Source organism: Amphiura filiformis, chromosome 15, assembly GCF_039555335.1.
Source record: "Amphiura filiformis chromosome 15, Afil_fr2py, whole genome shotgun sequence".
In the NCBI taxonomy this organism is placed as follows: Eukaryota; Metazoa; Echinodermata; class Ophiuroidea; order Amphilepidida; family Amphiuridae; genus Amphiura; species Amphiura filiformis.
The window spans coordinates 16,458,530-16,481,711 of record NC_092642.1 but is presented as its reverse complement, the minus strand read 5'-3'; the positions used below and the strand labels follow the sequence as shown (position 1 = coordinate 16,481,711).

Here is a 23,182-nt window from a genome sequence, read left to right as displayed (position 1 = left end):
CATCATTGTAATTTGTATGTAAACTTCAATCATTGGCATAGACATATCTTTTGATGATCAAACATCTTCCTAATTTCAGCCAAACGAGCTGAGTTGCGAGCTGTAGAGGAGCGACTAGCAGCTCTCAAGCAGCAGTTCAAGGACATGACAGATAAGAAAGACCAGCTGGAGAAGCAGGTGAATCTGTGTGCCAAGAAATTGGAGAGAGCAGAGAAACTTATTGGAGGTCTGGGTGGTGAGAAAGACAGGTGAGGAATTGTAATTGAGATATAACACCTATGTAGTTTACTCATGCACTCAGTGGGTCAACATTCTTGGTTGAGGACTGAGGAAATTATGTGTAAATTTTGTGTTGAATTTTACCTCCCCCCCCAAAAAAAAAAAAAAATCTTGAGAACTGATTCTGAGCAATTGTGTTCATGTTAACATTTTGAGCTGCATCTGAAAATTGAAACACATTGAAAAATTCACTGTGCAATCATGTCATAACAGCAGGCAAAGACATAGGCTCAAAATAAGTTAACAATTGGAAGGGAAACAATAAATGACTTTCCCCCGTTAAATTTTAAATATTCATGATGGAGGAGGTGCAACAAAAGACAAGAGCATGAAATTGCACTGTATGGGTTTCAAAATAGCCATTTCCATTTAAATACATACTCCATCTGTGTAAAATATACCTTTATTCTTCCACAGGATAATGTCAAATTTCAAATGGAATAGCCCATGTTTTGTCAACACTTCTATAACTGGTCACGCTCTATTATTTTTCAGATGGACGCAAGCAGCAGCCATGTTGCAAGACACATATGATAATTTGATAGGTGATGTATTGATATCATCTGGTGTGATTGCATACCTAGGAGCCTTCACTTCACTCTACAGGAATATCTGTACCACAGACTGGAGCAAAAGTTGTGCGGTAGGTGTTGTTGCTAGTTTATAATCTTTTGATTATCCCACTCTAGTATTATAAGTTTTAATAAAGCCATTTTGTAACATTTGATCAATAGAAGGCCCTAATTCTAAAAATTCTGATCTTCACACAATTCGTCGGGTTGCAACACATAGTGGCATAGAGTAATTTTTCTGAATTTTCCGTTTCACATAGTGAAGTATAAGTTTAGAGTTAGTTACATGTATATCCTATAATAGTTATTCCTTTTTTACTATAAAAGATAGCTTGAACCATAAACTTCCAATTTCAAATGGAATCGGGCCACTGAGAGATTATAGTGGAGGAGTATCTACTCTATTATTAGTAACATATCCTTCAAACACGTTTTTCTCCTAAACATATTTTGTCCTTCACGTACACCACTATGTTGCGACTGAAGATTATTGTAATGTACTTTGATGAACCATAATATTATGTGGAAAACAATGACCAAGATGCTTTTTAAAAGGCCCACAAAAACGTTTGTCTCTGAAATCATCACACACTTTACTGCAAACATTTGTTTCTTCCAAAATAGCCTGAGAAAATTCATTCTATTCAATGTTTATATTTTTGCATTTCCAGGCTAAGAACATCCCATGTTCCCAGAGCTTTTCTCTGAGTGAAACGCTAGGAGAACCAATCAAGATCAGAGCATGGAATATTGCCGGGCTGCCTACTGATAACTTCTCAGTTGATAATGGAGTCATTGTGGACAACTCAAGAAGATGGTGAGCTACTAGGAAATAGCTTTTGTATATTTGTTTTAAATTAATTTCTGTCTCCTGGGGTTGGCACTGTTACATCTTGCATCAAAACCCTCAAATTAGAGGTATTTGCCGCTGAAATGTGTAGGGTTTTTTTTGCGAAAAACCCTTAGACGTGTGTCTATGTTTTGAAAGAAAAGACTCTTAGACACAGGTCTCTTTGAAAAGATATTTCCGTGTACGCACAAACAAATTTACTAACATTTAAATAAATAAATAAATTTCGGTGTTTTATACAGCGCCTTTTCCGGATCTAAGAGGGATCAAAGCGCTGTAATTTCGCTGCTATGGTGGATCATCACAATCAGATCACATCAACTAGGCTGGTTGCAGCCGAACTTGGCGCAAACCTATCCGCACTTAGATTGTAACATCCACCAATTATCTATGCAGCTCCCCAAATTCCAATGGGTGAAGGAAGTTTTTGATAGACAAACAACTAATCACAGATTTTTTTAAATCCCATTTTCTTGTGAAACTTAAATTCTACAAATATCAAAACACTTTATTCATAGTACCATATTTTATACATGTTTTCTTTCCCATACAAGGCCTTTAATGATTGACCCACAAGGTCAAGCCAACAAGTGGGTGAAGAATTCCTGGAAGGACCACAAGCTATCAGTGATTAAGCTTACTGATAACGACTATATGAGAACGCTGGAGAACTGTATCAATTTTGGCACGCCACTGCTGTTGGAGAATGTAGCAGAAGAGTTAGACCCATCGTTGGAGCCTCTTTTGTTAAAACAGACATTTAAACAAGGTATGTACATAAGCCAATTTCTGTTACAACAATAAGTGATCACTTTTTTTTTGTCTTCTGGGCAATGTATATGAAAAACTGAAAATTATAAAATTTCTGGATATATTTTGATTCTTTACTACTGTTGAAATTTGCAACCTGGCAACTTTGAATCCAAATCTCAAGATCCACACATCAAACTGTGATTAAAATACCAGCCTACTTCATAGGCCTTTTTTTGTTATTCATTAGTTTTAGAATATTCGCTACAGAATGCACCGTCAACATTCCATTTTTTCCCGTGGCTATAGGTGCTCAAGGGACTAATTTTTGGATTGTGGTTAATTAGGCCTAAAAAATTGTTTGATTGGGTCAACCCGATCAATCCAAAAAAATAGGTCCGACCCTGAATTTAAAAAAAAAATAATAATTTAAGAAAAGAAAAGAAGTTCCAAGGCCTGTATCAAATGCAATTTACCGCTTTAAAAGTTAGAAAAAAAATCCATACCTACCTACCTACAAAAAATTCTTTTTTATGTTATGCCAATCAAACAAATTTTTAGGCCTTATCTTAATGCTGTTGACTGTGGAAACAACAAGGTGGTTTGCTTCATAATTATTTCTGCCGTATGGACATGTAAACCAGTTCCAAAACATTTCATTTCTATACATTATAATATTTACACAATTTCTTCTTGTATACACAGCTGGTGTAGAATGTATCCGCCTTGGTGAGAATGTAATAGAGTACTCTCAGGACTTCCGTTTCTACATCACCACCAAACTGCGTAACCCTCACTATCTGCCAGAGATTGCCACCAAAGTGTCACTGCTTAACTTTATGATCACAATCGATGGGTTGGAAGATCAGTTGCTAGGAATCGTGGTAGAAAAGAGAGGTAAGTTTTGTTTTTCAAATGTGTAGAGACATACCTCATAGAAAAAAAAACTTCATTTGCCCTCCTTGATATTTTACTTGCCCTGCACTTTGCATCTATTTATTCACCGTAAACCTTATGATGTAATGATACAATTGTAACCACTGGACGGACATGTCAATTATTTTGGTTGCCCGACATCCAATAATGTTTGTCCTAGGCTGCCAGATGGGCTGAGAGCTACTGGGCTATTCCAGTTGAAATCCATACACCCTAAGGAATACATGACTTTAATCTTGCACACAGGGAGTGTGAATTTAAAATAGGGTTATCTGTGGATGGCTCCATTTGAAATCTACACCCCCTATGTAGAAGATTAAGTTCCTGTCTTCCATAGGGGGTGTATTGATTTCAACTGGAATAGCCCCTTTGGCAGCCATGGCAGTTCCTTGCTACCTAACTGGAGGCCTTTGCCATAGTCATTTGCCAATAAGAGATACTAAACAAATCATTGAGACCAAAAATGCAACAGCACTCGCTTATTATGCTGTCTTACATGCAGCTGGAATGTTTTAAGCTATGGTTGTTCTGGTTTTGGTTGCTGCCATTCACAACTTCAAAAAATTTTTTAATTAAATTACTTGCACTTATTATTGAATAACCTTTTGATTTCTTGCATCAACAGGCCAGAGTTGGAGGAAGAAAGACAAGCGTTGATTCTGCAAAGTGCCGCTAATAAGAAACAACTGAAAGAAATTGAAGACAAAATTCTAGAAACACTATCATCATCAGAGGGCAACATCTTAGAGGATGAAACAGCCATCCAGGTCCTAGACTCCTCCAAAGTCCTGTCAGATGAGATCTCCAAGAAGCAGAAGGTTGCAGAAGAGACTGAGAAGAAGTTGAACGAATCGAGGGCTGGGTACAGACCTATTGCAAAGCATTCTAGTGTGCTGTTTTTCTCCATCACTGATTTACCTAATATAGATCCTATGTATCAGTATTCTCTGACATGGTTTGTCAATCTGTATATCAACTCCATTCATGACAGGTAAGCACACACTAGACTTATTCCACCAGCCGTCTACACTGCGCATGTACTGTGTTATGCTTCGTAGTGACGACTGATTAACTTACAGTACATATTGTGTCAGACTTCTGAAAATATTCAATGTGACTTTGGTTGTGCTCTATAGCGCGACTGACTAACAGTGCCCGTGTATCGCGCTCGGAAGTTCTAAAAACAACAATCTCGGTCAAAAGGTCAATTTGGACACAACTGCACATGCTTTATGCCACAGAAATTATGTTGCAAAATTCATCACTTTTTTCCACATAGTTTTGTCAGTCATCAATCCAGAAGGTTGCTGAATGAGGGCAGCAGTGTAAGCACACACATGGTTCACGGACGCTCACAAACACACTAAATATTAGATGGCTGCTGTTTAATTTTTAGACTATGCTAGAAGTAAAGGAGGAAAAGAAAGTATTATAAAAGGATTCCTCCCTAAGTTCAACCTCCATTTTTAGACCAGGTCTAAGAGACCTGGTGTAACTTGTTTTGTGCATACATACAAAAATGTTTAACTTCAAAATGTGACATGATCTGATCCATTCAGGCAAAAATCAAAAATATTTCAAAGTAATGGACAAATAAGGAGAAGACAGGCAATATAATTATAAGAAACAGCATTTTGAAATATCATAATTATTCGCAACGCAACTAAGCGTACTAGATGTGATTTTAGTATTTGCAAAGATTACTTTATGGGAAATAATATTATGATTTTTCAGTGCCCCCAAGTAAAGAGTGAATTGGGTTGCATCGCAAATGTTGGCACCATAACCACATTGAAAGCTTAATACTTGTTTATCTCAGTTATAATTCAATACATTTCTATCTGTTTCCATAGCAACAAGTCCAAGATCCTAGAGAAGAGGCTTCGCTACCTGTCTGATCATTTCACATACAATCTATACTGCAATGTGTGTAGGTCTCTATTTGAGAAGGATAAGCTGCTGTTTTCTTTCATTCTATGTGCAAATATTCTTATGTAAGTACACAATTATGTAAATCGACTAAAACTTTTAATTCCCACAAAGTTTCGAATAGCGTAACACTGAACTGAGTTAGAGCTCAATTTATAAGTGTATTTTAACATAGCATCACAACGGATTCTAAAATTTGTTGTTGGATTGAGTTTTTTCACTAGCTACAACAAAATATATGAGCTCATTATGACAAGAGAAAAACAATTATTGTGAGAAGAAGATTTATGACTAAATTTTAATTTCATTGTAAATGTCATTCTTTGGTAAAAGACACTAGATTTATGGTCTTTGAGTGTACGTGAGGTAATCCATGGTCTGGAAAATTACAGTCAACCAAACTTTTTTAAAATTCTTGGTTTCAGTATTTGGAACTTTGTGGGAGGTAACATTTTGTTAGTAGATATCTGTCAGACCATATACATGGTGCTTCATATCTGCAAGAATTTAATGTAATGAATTATATATTTAAGAGTTGTGTCGTGTATGTCATCAATATAGAGGTTTATTCAACAATGCATGAACTAGCATCAAAAAGACACATAACATAACATGTGAAAGGATTCTTTAGCAAACGCTATACATATATATTACATCTGCCATAGGAGCAATATCAGACTGTTCATCAGTTTACCCAAGGTGTAAGAAAACTGTCCAATTACCAAGCAATATGGAGAGGGGGATTTTCTCTGTGCATGTCATTTGCTAAAGCATGTTAAATGCAAATTAATGTTGTAAACCAGTTTTCTTGCATGGAAAGCAAGCTTGCATGAATCATGCTCATAATGAGGTATTCTAGTTGAAATCCATAACAACCCCTATGGAATTAACGCCACACAGGAAGTGTGAATTTCAAATGGCATTACCTGAATGGGCGGCTCCATTTGAGATATACACCCCGTATGTGGGAGATTAAGGCTATGTCTTTCATAAAGGGTGTGTATGGATTTCAATTGGAATAGCCCAATGCATGTATATTAAACATGAAATTGCAACCACTGTATGTATCATTCCAACCATTTTATTATGCATGAGTACTGTCAGAGATGCAAATAAAGCTAAATATCTAAGGGTAAAATGAGCTGTGTTGTACGTCTGTAGGCCTGTGCTCAACTGATGGTGCTTATTACAGTTTGGCATCATTTTGGCATACTGATGCTTTGTTTTAGTGCAAAAGTTATGCAAAAAAATTTGGTTGCACAAGAAGGTATCCATGTTCTTGATCAGCCATTATTTTCAAGGCAAATTGTTTTAGGTTTGTATTTTGATCGCAAAGTAGCCTTAACACCTAGAAAGCATCTTCAATACAATGTGATTAGATTGTGCAACACACATACCCCCACCCCCATATTGAACAGAGATTTATGTGATACAGGGGATGTGTTTCAAAGCAATTAATGAATATGTGGATCGCCTGTACAAAATTTTGAATCTTGTATGTTTTTTGGTCCTTGTCTCACATTTACATAATTATTTGTTCATCATTATGTTCTCATTATATTCATAATGATGCTCTATGAAAGTTAGCAAGTTTCAGATATTAGGTCCGCATTGTACAGTCCACATTATTTGCATCTCTGTTCATCATTATGTTATCATTATGTATATATTCATATTGTTCACATCACCATAGGGCATCTAAAGCCGTAGCAACCAACTGTACAATGTAAGTTACCATCATCATAAAAATCATTGAAAACCATTGTTGAATCGTTCTATTTTATATCGTTCATAAATTTCATATTGTTTTGTTTTTTTCTCTCAATATTTTGCTTTCATTCATGCATTCATATAGATCATCTGATTACTCAGGGTATGTTGCTAGCATGGCTTGCTTTAATTTTTTATAAATTTTGTGTGCATATTAATAATGCTTTGCACTAATTGCTACTAACTCTGTAAGTTACAAAGTAAAATTGAAATCATATTTGGTTAATGGCCTGAGCTTTCGATCCAAGCAGGATCTTTATCAAAGGCAAAGTTTCAAAATTGAAATGCTCAATTATTGTAAGACTCAGTCTATATAATAACAACAAAGCATTTTGTAGTCAGCAGAGCATCAGATCAGTAAATTTAATGTGACAGTTGCAGGTTTAGATTTTCAGACAGTTTTTCCAAAGCTTGCTCAGTCCATCTACCAGCAGCATACTACATGTTGGTGGCAGACATGTCCTTCATTTACTCTTGCTTAAGGATGCAAGCAGGATTGTGCTTGGCAGAAAATGTGTCAACTACATTTTAAAAATGCATCTTACAAAGTGATATTGCATATTTTTGGAAGGAAATACAGGATGTAGCTCTAACTTCGGAATTTTTTTTAGAAAACCGTACAAAATTGAGTTTTCTCCCCAAATTTGTTTTAAGTTAACCATAACAAGTTTTCTGTCCACCTCAAATTTATAATAAACCTACCTTGTTAATCTAGAGACAAATTCTAATTACTACTCTCTCATTATAAATTTTAAAATCCCTACCAAATGCAATCCTGCATGCGTTCTTAAACAATCAAGAAGAGATGTGTGTGATTTTTTTAAGTGGTACGTTCCACAATTTGATGAAAAAATATTCACTTTTGTTAAAATATCGATTTGTATGAAAGTAATAAGTTATTGAGCAACTTTTGAAAAAACATGCTTCATTTGACAGATTACTTTATTGCAATTTATAAATATTTATGAGCTAATCATGCCAATTCATTGGTCAATCACAAACATCTATTTCAACAACACTATCCCTATAAGTAATTAAAGTATGTGTTATGTAATGAAACAAATAGTACATGGTTTATATCGGGAAAATAGGGCAACTATTTTTCCTCTAAAACGAAGGTTACTTGCTCTATAGCCAGTACCTTGTATGGGAAAAACATGGTTTGCCCTATTTCCCCCGATATAAACCATGTAGTATTTGTATTATATTTGTTCAACTTGTAGTAGGCAAAAACTATTTGGTGTTTGTTACTGTGTCTGTTCGCGTCAGTGAAGTCCCAACTTATACTTGCATACACTCCTAAAAGCACAAGTAAGACACGCAATATGCAAAGTGTACTTTGCGTACGTGCTACACACAACTGTGTGTACGCCATTCTATATCAATCCAAGATGTTATGAGTCTTGCTTATTGCAAATTGAACAAAGTATATTTGGTGAAAGAACTTAACATATAAAACTGTGGTAATTTTTGTTGTGAACTTCATGAATCTATTTGTATTTTCCAATGCTTTATTTGTATGTGATTGACATTCCAAGATTGACAGTGAAATGAAATTCTTCCTGTAACATAATCCTGTGTGACAAATCTGTGTGTGGATTTCTACTACCCTTTCACTTTTGAATACAACAAATTGAGGACAAAACAAACAACAGGAATGTTACCTATATTGGTATCAATATTTTTCATAAACTTACTCTATGTTCACCGATACTAACTGTACTAATCATGGATCCCTGTTTGGATAAAGACAACTTTAATTTTATGTGAAAGTCAATCTTTTGATTATTTCTTTATTGCACCAATGAAACTAACTGCTCAGTACTATAATTAACTGCAATGAACTGATGTGTGGCAACGTTAGCTTAACCCCATGAGAACTACCTGCTGATTGGCCAAAAAGAAGTTTTCATTATCAATTGGCCCAATCAGCAACATTGTTAGTATAATTTCACCACACAAAAAAATTGGGGTTAATTGTTTGCAAAGCTCCATTCTGATTGGTGATTAAAGTGAAGATATCATGTAATTGACCAATCAGAGGCAATGTTAGATCAGCAGGTAGTGCTCAGGGGGTTAAAAATGTATTAAACCTGTTTTAAACTGACTCTGAAATGACCACTTGTAAATCCAACAGGGACAAGAAGGAGCTGGACATGGAAGGGTTTATGTTCTTCTTGACCGGTGGAGTTGGTCTTGAGAACAAACTTGAGAATCCTGATTCATCCTGGGTATCTGATAGGAGCTGGGATGAGTTATGCAGGATGTGCGATCTCCCAGGATTCAATGGATTAAGGTAAAAATTTACTTCTTTTTATCCTTTATGTCCTAAAATCTCCTCTACCTTTGAAATAGTAGCAAGAGTGGTAACCCTGCTGTAAGGTGTATACAAAGTTAAAATTTTGTGAGGGCTAAGAAAAGAAAGTATTAGATCTGATCAAGTAGTACAATTATTTATGTCATGGAAAAATATATCACAGACAGTTTAAGTTAAGATCCCTGCCCTGGACGCAATGTGAATACTGTGACTTCAAACGATCTGACTTGGCTCATCAATAAAAAGAAATTCACTTCTTGTAGTGGTTTCAATTTGTGTCAGCAAGTTGTGTATTCAATCATTAAGGGTCCATTGGATTTTTAAAATGCTTTTTTTTAGTTGAACTATTATACTTTTCCCGGTTTGTCATACAATGATAGCATGACTTGTAGCATCTTCAAACAATGGCAAAGAGAAAAACAGAACTAAACAGAGCTCAGGTGCTGCTTCTTGATGTGAATCTAGCAAATATACATTTGAATGATTTTTCAATAACAAATGCCTACAAGGTTAAAAGGATAAAAAATGACCAACTATGGCAGAATTTCATGCATTCTGACAATGTTGTGTAAATATTTCATTCAATTTATTCATTATGTGACACCCAGACATTTTCATTAACATTTACATCCACCCCCTTGTTGTTATGGTTACAGAGACCATTTCCAAGACAACTTAGAAGATTGGCGTGAAATCTATGAGAGCAAAGAACCACACAAGGAGACATTACCATCACCATTTTCAGAATCATTGACAGACTTCCAGAAAGCCACTGTGGTTAGATGCCTTAGACCTGATAAGGTAAGAAGGATGCTATGATGTCACTAATCAACAATATTGGACATAATAATATATGAGTCTGAATACAATTGTTTGGTCTGGCTAACATCTCACAAAGCGGGAAAACTTTGAAAACCAGTCTTACTGGGTTCCCCCTTTGCCAAGCTGGTTGCTATTCACACACTTGATTGCATACAAGACATGTCTGGATGTCTTACCGCTAGAATGCTGATACTCGTGATCAGTTTGATGAAATCCTGTGACCATGTGTAGTAGCCATTGTATGTGATAAATGTGACGTGTCATGTCAAAAGGAGACACTTTTGGGCAGGTTATCAATTTTGAGGTTTTTACATATCTTAAATATAGAGATATTTTGCTCCACAACACCGTTTTCCCTAATGAAATCGGACATTCCTAAGCGAAGATATTGAGTTCGTAAGTTATGGTATTTTAAAATTGGAAATTGAGATATCGGCCTTTAAAAATATTATTGACAATGTTGAGAGTAGGAATTTACCTTGAAAAATGTCTCAAAAATTACAAGATGCCAGTTATATTCCGGTCTGAAACTATCAGGCAACATTTCTAACATGAATAACATCACACCTGGCAGATTTTTGGCTATTTCTCCATTTACGATCCTGCCCAAAAGTGTCTCCTTTTGACATGACACGTCACAAATATCAAAATGAATTAGCTTTCAAATACCATTTTGGTAATTATCAGTGGAAACTGTTGGGTACCAATCATTTTGATACATTCTGTATATTGTGTGGGCTTTCTTAAAAGTTTGATCTCGACAAAAGTGTCACCTTTGTCATTTTTTGTGAAGTGGGATGGGAGGAGAGATTGGAAAGTTCAGCAACAGGAATAAAACCTTTTGGAGGATTTTCTAATCACCAAAGTCAACAATGAAAATTTACTTTTTGTATTTTTCTTTTCTTCCTTATAGGTGACTGAGCTGGTGACAGACTTTGTAATCAGCAAGCTAGGCAAGAAGTTTGTGGAGCCACCACCATTTGATCTAGCCAAGAGTTACTTAGACTCCCACGCATGTGCCCCACTCATCTTTGTCTTATCGCCTGGTGCAGATCCAATGGCTGCACTCCTCAAATTTGCTGATGACAAAGGCTTCAGCGGAGAAAAATTCAATGCTATATCACTTGGACAGGGACAGGTCAGTAAACTTGAAGTTGTTGTTTATTATTGTTATTGTTGTTGCTATTGTTTAGGCTATTGTTGTGATTTCAGTAGGTTGGTCTTTGAAGTTCAATTCTAATTTGAATATGGGTGACTGTTTTATGCTTTGCAAAAGCCTTCTGGCATGTTTCTAGAAAAACGCAAGAAACAAAATGCACTTTTTGCACATAGGTTTGCACGGAGAACCTTGTTTTGGTAACAAGATGGTGGATCCAATTTTAACTAAATGTTGAATTGACTCTTTATATGCCAGGGTCCAGTAGCAGCCAGACTGATTACAGAAGCCACTGGAAATGGAAGCTGGGTGGTGCTACAGAATTGCCATCTGGCCGTCTCCTGGATGTCAGCTTTGGAGAAGATCTGTGAAGACTTCAACCCAGAGACAGTCAACCCAGAGTTTAGGCTTTGGTTGACTAGCTATCCGTCAGATAAGGTAAGTGGATTACATGGACGAAAAAGATAACAGACCGCGTAGAACCAGTCAAAGTCTTAGCATCACCTGATAATGAGGGCAGATTGTTCCATGAAATGTGACAGGCAAAACTGCTACACACTTACTGTGTATTTATATGGTCTATCGCGTAATCGTGAAGGCACACAACATTCTATCACGTATACACAAAGGCACGCAACGCTGGCGTGATTTTTAGACACAGCACAAGCAAACAATCAGCCCTCATGAATATGCGAGAATTCACAGCATACAATGCACAGGGACATTGACTGTTGATACATGGTCTGTAGTACTAGTAGTATGTGGTGCATTAAATGATAAAGGTCAAGGTTCGTAGGCAGATCTCATTGAATCTATGGGGCCAAATAACTTTTCAATATTATATTATATAGTGACAGTCCTCCACAAATGGGCTGTAATGTCGACATTTTCACTTTGTGATATATTGGACAGACAACTTTCCCTCAAAAGAAGCTCTACATTGATATATTACATGTCCATGTTTTTTTTTTTTGTAAGGTAGTAAAAATCAGTAAAAGAGTTGGGAATCTGTTGTTTTCCGTTGTTTTTTGAGAGGTTCAATAGACCATATCTCAAAACAAGCTCTGTCAACCTTATAGGCTCACTCAAGGTGGATAGTCACATATGCTTTGGTATATAGCTTCCCAGCATATATGTGACCATCCACAACAAATCCAGTGTAAAGGCACTAGTGCTTATTCAGTGATATGGACCAATGAACCATATATGCAGAAATCAATATAAAACAAAGGAATTGGCTTTTTAAGCACTTCCCAATCCATTATGACAAGTGACATATCATTTTAAGGCTTGTTATATGAAAGATTTGCACTGTCTACAAATATAAAACACATCTAATCTCATTTTACAACTAGTTCTTGGAGCCCCGTTTTTGTTCTTGTGTGATAGGCTTAATATACTCTGTTTGTTTGTTGTTGTATTAATTTAGTTCTGTAAGGGATGGTCAATGCTGGCCTTATTGGCCTTTCGATCATCTCCTCCATAATTGTCTTGTTTTATTTTTATGATGTTGAATTTCTTTGTATTTTGTTGTTTTTTATTATGGAAATAAAGATTCATTCATTCATTCATAATCTAAGTAACTCAAAATTGCGATGTTACACTTGGTTTGTCATGGATAATCACATATGTTGGTGTCCATTTATACACCTGGGTGGAGAGTGGCAAGTGCCTAGAGCCTTGCCAAAGTGCACAACACACTGACACTGAAGGGTTTCAAATCCACAATCTAGTAAATAAAAAATGAATTGAAATTATTGTTTTTCCTGGATTTCAATTAGCAATTGTTGCACAAAATGTTTGGAATGAGGTTAAGATGTGTAAAATTTGAATCATTTTGTGCTTCATTTTGTCATGTGAGGTCACGGTGGGTCAGTGGTTACGGCCTTGGACTCGTAATCTGAGAGCTTGCTCGACGTGCGTGGGTTCGATTCCCCGTCCCACCACCGTGTTGCGCCCTTGGGCAAGGCGCTTTGCCTCGCTTGCCTCACCCCACCCAGGTGCAATGGGACGCTGTTAGGGGTAGTCACAGTCATTGTACTGATGGACCCTGCGCCACTTGTAGGCTGCAAACGTGGTTCCGACATATTCTAATGACGGCGGAATAAATGTAAAGCGCTTAGAGGCTGTTTACTGCATAAAGCACTATATAAATGTCTTTTTATTTTATGTGCTACAGTTCCCTGTGACAGTGTTACAGAATGGTGTGAAGATGACCAATGAACCACCGACAGGATTACGTATGAATCTGCTGCAGTCTTATCTCAATGATCCACTCAGTGACCAGACTTTCTTTGAAGGATGTCCAGGCAAGGAAGAGGTAAGTTTGCATTTTTATTATTATTTTTTTTTGTTTGACATTTTTAGGAGGAATGCTGGTTAAAGGTGGGTGGTCAGATTTGTCATTGAGGCCTGATACCCAACTATATAAACTCATAAAAGTAATAATAAAGAGCGATTTAAGAGGCAGATAGCCTCTTGGCACTTTACAAGACAAATTAAATGGTACATGTAGTTAGATCAAATATTTACATGTTAAATGAAGTTATTAGATAAGTCAAGTCATTAAACACAATATTAACATGTTATATACTGCAGGGTTTGTTATGACCATTGATGTATAAGATAGTTATATTGATTGACCTGAACTTTTAGAATAATATGGTTATTTTTGTCCTCTCTCATCTACCTTGTCTCTCATTCTCTTTCCTCCCCATTCCCTCTTCAACTCTTCTCTCTTCCTCCTGTTGCCCCTCTCAATCTCACTTGCTATATCTCACTCACCCTATCATCTCTGTCCACTCTTTTTTTCAAACAGCACTGGGAGAAGCTGCTATTTGGTTTGTGTTTCTTCCATGCCCTTGTGCAAGAACGACGTAAGTTTGGTCCTCTCGGCTGGAACATCCCGTATGGTTTCAATGAGTCTGATTTGAGGATTAGTATTAGACAACTACAGGTAAGGCTTAATCATTAATAAGGTTAAGTTTTATATTCTGAAAATTGTTGTTTTGCATAAAAAGATGAATGATTGTTTTGCTGGGTGTGTGTGTGGGGGGGGGTGCTTAAAAAAGTTTCAAAAATGTTTCAAAAGAAATACTATTTTTCCCCATACTCTCGTTTAATTAGTCTATGTTATATTTAACATGATCTTAGTTCTTTTATATTTCCTATGGTAACTTCTTTAAGCTATACTTAAAGTCCCTAGTACGTAGAAGGTGAAAGTACTAGAGATGATGCACATGATTTTGTAGCTAAGCTACCAGAGAAGATGTCTATGTTATGTGCCTATTAACCATGAAGAAGATGCTTAGTTACTTAATTTATTGAATTTGAAATTGTCATCATATATGCTACCTTGCCCCACAGATTTTCATCAATGACTATGATGACGTCCAATACGATGCTGTTGCTTACATGACCGGTGAGTGTAACTACGGTGGTCGTGTGACAGATGACCGAGACAGACGCTGTCTTCTGACCATCCTGGCTGATTACTATACACCTGCTATCATAGAGAATCCCAAGTATAAGTTCTCACCCAGTGGCACTTATTTTGCACCACCTAAGGGCACCTATGAGGAATATATTGAGTTCATTAAGGTAAGCAGTAGCAACTTAAGGTGATTATTATTTTGTTAACTGTACCAGTCTTTGTCAAAAGATTCAATGATTTGTAAAAATATTGTATAAAATAATAAAGCACCTTCTCAAGTAAGTGTATAGCATCACTGGGCAAGAAAAACTTGTTACGTAAATTTTTACTGTTACTCATTTGGCAAAACATCATGTCTTTTGAAAGTATTTCCATTTTACAAGGAACATCAAGCACACTTACCTTTTAAAAACAACATGTTTTAACATTTAGGCATTTTTTTTTCCCTTACAAAATGAAAATACCTTCATATTTGACAATTTGTACAGTTTCCTGTTTTGCTAAATGAGTAATAGTTAAAATTTACATAGAAGGTTTTTCCTGCCCAGCGACGATAGCCAGTTGCAAATATTGATCTTTGAGTTTTGGTGAAAAGTTTGAGGGTAATGTATGGGCCTTTACCATTTTTTGAAATAAGGAACAAAATGAACATAATTATGAGTATTGCTGATCACTTTCTAGTGGCACAATAAAATACTACACATTGTATGGAGTTAATGAGCTCCATATGTGATAACAACACCTATATACAAATATACAGGTTACCCAAATGCATGTATAGTTATAAGTAGTCATGAATTAACCATGAATTGTGTTTGCCTTTGACAGAATCTACCCCTGATCCAGGATCCTGAGATCTTCGGCATGCATGACAATGTCAACATCTCCAAGTCTCTACAGGAGACCAAACAGTTATTTGACAGTGTACTTCTGACTCAGGGTGGGGCAGGAGGAGGAGGCGGTGGCAAGAAAACTGATGATGTCCTCTCAGAAATTGCACAGGATATATTGTCCAAGGTAGGTGCTAGCCACTGTGTGGGAAACTTACAAAATTCACATTGCACATAAAGCATGCCTGTCAGGCGAGAATGTTCTTAATAAAGATAGTTTACCTTCCAATTTGTGTCAAAAAATGCACATGGTTTAATCTTTCAAACTTCAGTTTTTTACTTTAAACTTACACAAGACAACCAGAGTCCTCTTTGCGATGGATGCAAACCTTTTTTGGCCAACTAGATCTGAAGGAGATTGGCCAAATTCAAAATGTCCAATGTTACTTATTCAAACCAAAGTTAAGACTACACACACTATATATGAGGGTTCTGTGTTGATTGCCGTGAGTTGAGTTACAGCTTGCTTTGTAGTGAAATTTGTGTAGTTTAAACTATAATCTATCACTGTAAATGTTCATACGCACTGGTAGATGAACAAACTAAATAGGTTTAGACCGACATTCCAATACAAGTATACTGCAATATTTACCTTAATATTATGATGTATAGACACACATCCTCCTCAGGAGGACTCCAATGATGAACTGATGGAAAAATCTTTCTGCCTTTATTATTTACTTTTGATTAAATATAAGTTTGCTTGTTTGTATTTTATAGTTGCCAAAGGACTATGATTTAGAGGCTGGTTTAGCCAAGTATCCTGTGACCTATTCTGAGAGTATGAATACACTCCTTGTACAAGAGATGGAGAGATTTAACAAGTAAGTCGACCTAAAAGCATGTACGATCTTATAAAATGAAATTTTTTTTTTTTAATCTGATTTTTTTGGCATGTTTGTAATGTTTACACATATCTCAACTTCAAATGGATATTTTTATAGGTACAAAATCTCGACTTCTTTGCCAAGGAATTGGATGGATTATCAGAAGCACGATTGTAGGAAATAAATAATATCCATTCATTTTTTAGGCATGATATGACACTCTTCTGTTTGGCAAAAACACAATTTCAAAAGTTTTGTATGCGAAAAATATAACTACCTACCTACCTTGACCTAAGGCGTTGGCACGGATGCTAGTGCACTCTGCCTTGCCATCTGATCCATGGTGATTCCATGCCATGCCACTCTGTCTTTGGCCAGTCTATCTGCTGCTGCTATGGAGGTGATATTTCGAGTTAAGCAGTCTGTTTTGCTAGTGTCCATCCATCTTTTGGGAGGTCTTCCATGTGGTCTTTTCCCATGTACATTGCCCTCTATCACAATTTTGGGGTATCTGTCATTTCGCATTCGCTGTACATGGCCAAAGAACTGGATCTTTTTTTGGGTGATTTTACAGGCTGTATCAAAATTAAATGTTTGGTATCTATTTATAGTTTGTATTCTAGAATGAAACACCTGCTTTTTCCAAATTCAACATACGATCATCTTAAAATGACAATTTATAGTTTTATGACCTTTTATGAAATAAATTTACAAATAAGGTGGATGTTATGCTGCATTTTGTTGGTCAGTCTTGTCCATACTCACTATTGATGGGTATCAATCTTTTTGATATACCCTGTAATATATACTGTGATGTGTGCATCATTTGAAAATGATTCCTAGTTTTTATGTTTTCATTTCATGTTCTTCACAGCTTGTTGAAAACCATCCGTTCAAGTCTAGTCAACTTACAGAAAGCCATCAAGGGTTTGGTTGTCATGAATGCTGAGTTAGAAGCAGTAGCTTCTAATCTACTTATCGGAAAGGTAAGTAAAAAATAAACATGTACTTTATTCAATATTTTACACTTGTATATATTTGAATTACAATTTGTTTAAGCTATACTGCTTAAGACAAGTTAGCCGAATTGGCAAGGTAATTCACAGACTTATCTACAGGACTATTGCAGTTGAAATCCATTATACACCCCCTATGAACGACATAACGTTAAATCTCTTATACAGGTGGTGAGACTCATTAGGTATCCCATTTGAAATTCACACTCCCTGTGTGGCAGATTAAGGTCATGTCTTTTATAGGGGTGTATGGTTTTCAAATGAAATACTGAATCTTTTTCCCTTAAAATGTAGGCATCAAACTGCTTTCTTGATTTGTTATGTCTGAACATTATTACAATTGTTACAGTATTGTTATTATTTTTACTCACTTGACCATTGTTTTCACTTTATTTATCTTTCCAGGTACCTGACATGTGGGCCAAGCGTTCTTACCCCAGTCTGAAACCTCTAGGTAGTTACATCAATGACTTCCTGGCTAGACTCAAGTTCCTACAGGACTGGTATGATGATGGCAAACCACACATCTTCTGGGTATCTGGGTTTTACTTCACGCAAGCTTTCTTGACAGGTGCCATGCAAAATTACGCTAGGAAGTATACCATACCTATTGATAAGTGTGGATTCAAGTTTGAGGTAGGTTAGCAGATCAGAATTGGGCTATTCCATTTAATATTTTCACTACCCCTGTGGAAGATTTAGCTGAAGTCTTCCACAGAGGGAGTATAAGTTTTGAATAGAATAGACAATCGGGTAACTTCCATTTGAAATTCTCATTCCAGTTGTGGAAGATATATAGGTAAAGCCATAATACAGGGGGAGTATGGGTTTCAAAATAACCAATTACATTTGAAAAACATGCTCCTGTGGAAGACATATCCAGAATCTTCTACAGGGGTAGTGGGATTTCATCTGGAATAGCCCATTACATGTATTTTACAAAGAGGGACTGACTCATGTCATGGTCAACAAGGGGGGTTAATCTAATATAGAACAGGCCAATCAGGTTTTTTTTTTCTGGCTGGACCATATGGTGGAACAGAGGAATACTTAAATTTCCCTCTGAATACATGGACCCAGGTAAAAGAGAAATAAAGTAACAAAAATCTCTGCAAAATGAAACTTGTGTACACATATATGAAGAGCTTTGTTGCAAAACCCCTTACATTCACATGAGCAAATTTGGGAACACATCCAAAAATCATTGATATAAGGGGGTTTTCAATAAAAGCAGTTTTTGGCGAGATGCTCATCCTACCCCAGCATCGCGCCAAACTGCTTTTGTTGCAAACCCCCATATACATGTATCACATCACATTTGTTACCTGGAGAGATTTGATCATTTTGATATATTTTGTGTTGATTTTATTTAACCATGCAGGTTTTGCCAAGTGAGACAGCAGACAAACCACCAGAGGATGGTGTGTACATCAATGGTCTTTTCTTGGATGGTGCTAGATGGGATAGAAAGAGGTCAGTGGGCTCTAAGAACTATCTTGATTGGTTACAAAGACAGTTATATTATGCTTTGAGCCAATCACAGATATGATAAGATGGTCGGTGGGCTGAAGAGGATTGTGCTTAAAATTGCTGTGAGATCTAAAAACTCTACTTTGATTGGTTACTCAAATGATTTTATTATATCAATCATGTAATTATCCAATCAGGGAGTCTATGGGGTTAATTTATAAGAGAAGACAGCCTAAATGCTTTGCCCTAGCAGGGCATGAAACCAGTTGTACGTTTCACAAAAACTTGAGATCAATCTATTTATTTGATAGGAGTTTATCAATTGTAAGATTGATGGCATTCTGATTGGGCAAAAGCCCAGTCATTGCGACTTTTGTCATGGTTATAGGAGAAAGAACATCCAAACAGGTATGATCATCACAGAAATGTTCATTTTTTTTCCAGCTTTCCCTGAACATAAATGTAAAATTATTAAAGAAGACAGCGCTGGTATGATTCACCATAGGTTCTTATTTTTGGCTCTTTTAGGATTTTTGGTTTATTTTTTCCCATAACTTCATCAGGTTTTTTAAAAGATCAGGATTTCCAAATATTTCTGGGAAAGTGGCATCTCAAATTTCATGTCTTCATCATTTTTTGCTTGTTATTTTTTTCTTCTAGGGGAATGCTTGCCGAATCCCAAGCCAAGGTGCTGTTTGATCCTGTACCCATTATTTGGGTTAAACCTGGTGAGTAAATTTAAAATTTGGTGTAATTATTTTTAGAATGTTAGTAGTTTGTGATGAGGCTTTATTGCCTTAATGAGCATTGGCGGGTAAACCAATATTTGTAAAGGTGATTGCATGAACTTATTTAGAAACAAAATCTGGGGTGAATTTCACTAGCAATTGCAATATATCTAGAGCCCTTTGACCTGTTGTAAGTCCTAACCTGCCGTAACTCCAACATATAATTCCTATATGGGAGTTAACAATGGGTTTGGGACTGCCTTGTGTATACGCTGGCGAAGTGATGTAATAATCGGATTAACTACAATAACAAGAGGTGAAAACAATTTTTGAATACATCGCACTACACTACAAGCAGGTTACACTCATCACCTGGGTATGTCTGCACCCGTAGATTGAATACAATACCAGCCTTTTTCGAAGATTGTAATCTTACAGGTGTGAGTGATCAGCATGATATGGTTCAAGCAGAGGTACCGTGTGATCGTACCAGTGCAGCGCGGTATATTCAAAAATTGTTTTCACCTATTGCTATGGTAATCCAATTATTACGTAACTTCGCCATCGTATAAGACTTATGACACGTTGGGCTATTCCAGTTGAAATGCATACACCCCTATGGAAGATATCAAATGAAGTAACCCATTGAGGTAATCCCATTTGAAATTCACACTCCCTGTGTGGGAGATTAAGGTAATGTCTTCCATAGGGTGTATGGATTTCAACAGGAATAGCCCAATGCCAAAAATGTTGTATGTGGTATATGCAGTGGTTAAAAACCCATTCTTACATGGAAAAATGTAGGGCACATGTTGCAAAAGATAATGAAAAATGAATAAATGTATTTTTTGTGTTGATTGAATTCCACAGGTAAAAAGTCAGACTTCAAGCCGTCAACAGATTATGTATGTCCAACATATAAGACCAGTGAAAGACGTGGTACTCTGTCTACTACAGGTCACTCCACCAACTTTGTCTTAATGATTGACCTCCCTACTGACCAACCTGTTCAGCACTGGATTAAGAGAGGGGTTGCCTTGCTTACACAGCTGGACGACTAGGGTTAAACAGGGTTAACTTGGTTTAAGAGAGAATTAGTACGCTGGGTTATGCAGCTGAGTAAATGTACTGCTATGTGTACTAGGCAGCCAGGGTTATGATATTTGTTAGGGTCAATGATATTGCCCTTTACTTTGGTCTGAAACTGATCAGCAGAATCCTTTCATACATCTGTGTTGGGCAGCCCAGTTAGGACTTCATTAGATGATGAATAGGCGTAGCTAGGGTCTACAATACATGAACAGAGATATTTTAAGGGCCAATATTTGGGAAAATGTGGGATACTTAATAGATTAAGTTGAATATAGAGTAATAATTACATTGCTATATTTAAATGATATTTGAATAATACTTAAATTATATTTAAATGAATAAAGGCATTCCATAATACTTTTTCATCAATATGTATGTATGTATAATTGTATATAACATAATTGTAAAAAAGGAAATGTGAAAATTATATGTACATAACCTATTTAACAAACATGTGTGTGGAGTGAGCATTTTAGGAATATATGTATTATATTTTCAACAATCCAGAAGTTAAGTAATAATTGCAATGGGATATTATATTTATTGATACCAATAAAAATGTTAGGGGACTGAAGGAGAATTGAAATATATTGAATGATTTGATAGAATTGGTTACATTGATATGCCAAAGTATTGCATAAAATGAATCAGGGCCTGTAATTGCACAGGAGCAAGCTTTTCTTAGCAGTGGCGGCACCAGGAATGTTTTTTGGAGGGGGGGCAAAGTGAATTTCAGAGGGGGGGTTCAAAATCAACAAAATTACCGCAAAAAGTGGAAATTTATTTAATTTTTTGGGTTTTGGCTCAAAAAAGTGGGGAGGGGCAAGAAAAATATTGCCCCCCTGTAGCGCCACCACTGATTCTTAGAAAGTTCAAATAAATAGAAATATTATGTCTACTTAGTACCAGTAGGTAGAGAAAAGAGTTAGAAAACAGGGTCCTAGTTTTGCTTATAATGTTTTTATATAAAACATAACTAAGCATAGAATGATTATAATTCTTCTGTAGCACAAAGTGTCCAGTAAGTTGTACAGTAATTGACCAACACTAACTGGAAATCCGTCCATTGAGAGATGCCGTCCAAATATATTGACAAAATCCATCCAACAAGCAGTGCCTTGTTAAATATTTGTATGCCTTATGATATTGTATATAATATAGACAAGTGATAGACAAAATGTACTATACATACATGTATGCACTAATTTAAAGCAATTCATCTAAAAGCTTTAGTAATTTGCTACAGGGTAAAGGGTGGGTGGTCCAATTTTTTTCATAATTATGTTGCTTTCTATCTTGCACATAGGCCTGTCATTAAAACAATCTTGATTTCAAGTGCCCGAGTGGTTTTATCACAATAGCCCATGTAACTGACATATGGGTAGTATTGCATACTTTCTGAAGAAAACCATACCATACTTTCTAAAGAAAACATTATTTGGGCCTGGGTTATGAAAAGAAAATAATGAGCTTTTTTCAGCTACCAAACTCAATTTTGATGGGTAAATGGGATAAGTCAATGGAGTCATCCACATAAAAGGTGTATTAAGTCCATCCTACCACACATTTTGTAACTAAATGAATATTACCAACAAAGCTTCATGTAACTTTTAAAGTTGCTTTTAAGTCCGTCCACTTACAAGAAGATATTCCAGGTTTTACAACACCGTCCAAAGATATATATATAGCAAGCTATTTTTATGCATAAGTTTTGTATATTAAAAAAAGCGTGCCTTGATTGACTATCAATAATTGGTGGTCAGTATAATGTTGATGTTATGATGTAATATTGTGTATTATTATGTAAATACTGTGTAACATTCCCTATTCTATGTATGCAGATGTACTACACACCCTGTTTATTGTGTAAACTAGTGAGGGACAACCAAAGAGTACCGACTCCACCATGTTTGCATGTCACTCATGGGAAGGCAAATATTGTACCTCCAGATTATTTCAACATGTACCCCGAAATTTCAATTTGAAGTGTATGCTTGTTTGCGCTAATGCACCAAAATGTGTGCGCAAACCTTTTTATACAGTCCAAGCTCTTTTATCCGGATGGGACAAGCATTGGCAGGATAAGTGAAAAATCCAGATAAATGTATAATTCTCCATTGAATTACCAACTCCCATTGAATAACACTGAAAGATTGTATTTGAATGACATATATGCCACATGTCATTCTGAATGCTTCAGAGCATGGAATTGTTGTGTTTAAGCATTAAAAACAGGTTTTCTTGTTAATTCACACATCCTGACATGATAACGGAGACATCCGTACAAAAGAGGTGCGGATAAGGGAGGTTGGACTATACTACAAGCATCATTCAATTTCGGGCTT

General features: G+C 36.2%; 1 protein-coding gene across 1 annotated transcript in view; it reads left to right on the top strand.

Moving 5' to 3' along the window:
- LOC140171318 (dynein axonemal heavy chain 12-like) overlaps positions 1 to 21,551 on the top strand; it is a 79,672-nt gene extending 58,121 nt beyond the window's left edge. The window contains 22 exon segments of the mRNA XM_072194554.1: positions 80 to 248; positions 775 to 922; positions 1,523 to 1,668; positions 2,256 to 2,470; positions 3,157 to 3,352; positions 4,013 to 4,378; positions 5,241 to 5,381; positions 7,172 to 7,189; positions 9,224 to 9,382; positions 10,060 to 10,204; positions 11,139 to 11,363; positions 11,640 to 11,819; positions 13,561 to 13,701; positions 14,200 to 14,337; positions 14,748 to 14,981; positions 15,643 to 15,831; positions 16,425 to 16,528; positions 17,406 to 17,517; positions 17,953 to 18,183; positions 18,929 to 19,020; positions 19,678 to 19,745; positions 20,616 to 21,551. Of these exon segments, the coding sequence (XP_072050655.1) occupies positions 80 to 248; positions 775 to 922; positions 1,523 to 1,668; positions 2,256 to 2,470; positions 3,157 to 3,352; positions 4,013 to 4,378; positions 5,241 to 5,381; positions 7,172 to 7,189; positions 9,224 to 9,382; positions 10,060 to 10,204; positions 11,139 to 11,363; positions 11,640 to 11,819; positions 13,561 to 13,701; positions 14,200 to 14,337; positions 14,748 to 14,981; positions 15,643 to 15,831; positions 16,425 to 16,528; positions 17,406 to 17,517; positions 17,953 to 18,183; positions 18,929 to 19,020; positions 19,678 to 19,745; positions 20,616 to 20,806 (3,608 nt within the window). The 3' untranslated portion in view covers positions 20,807 to 21,551.
- Positions 21,552 to 23,182: the final 1,631 nt, after the last annotated feature.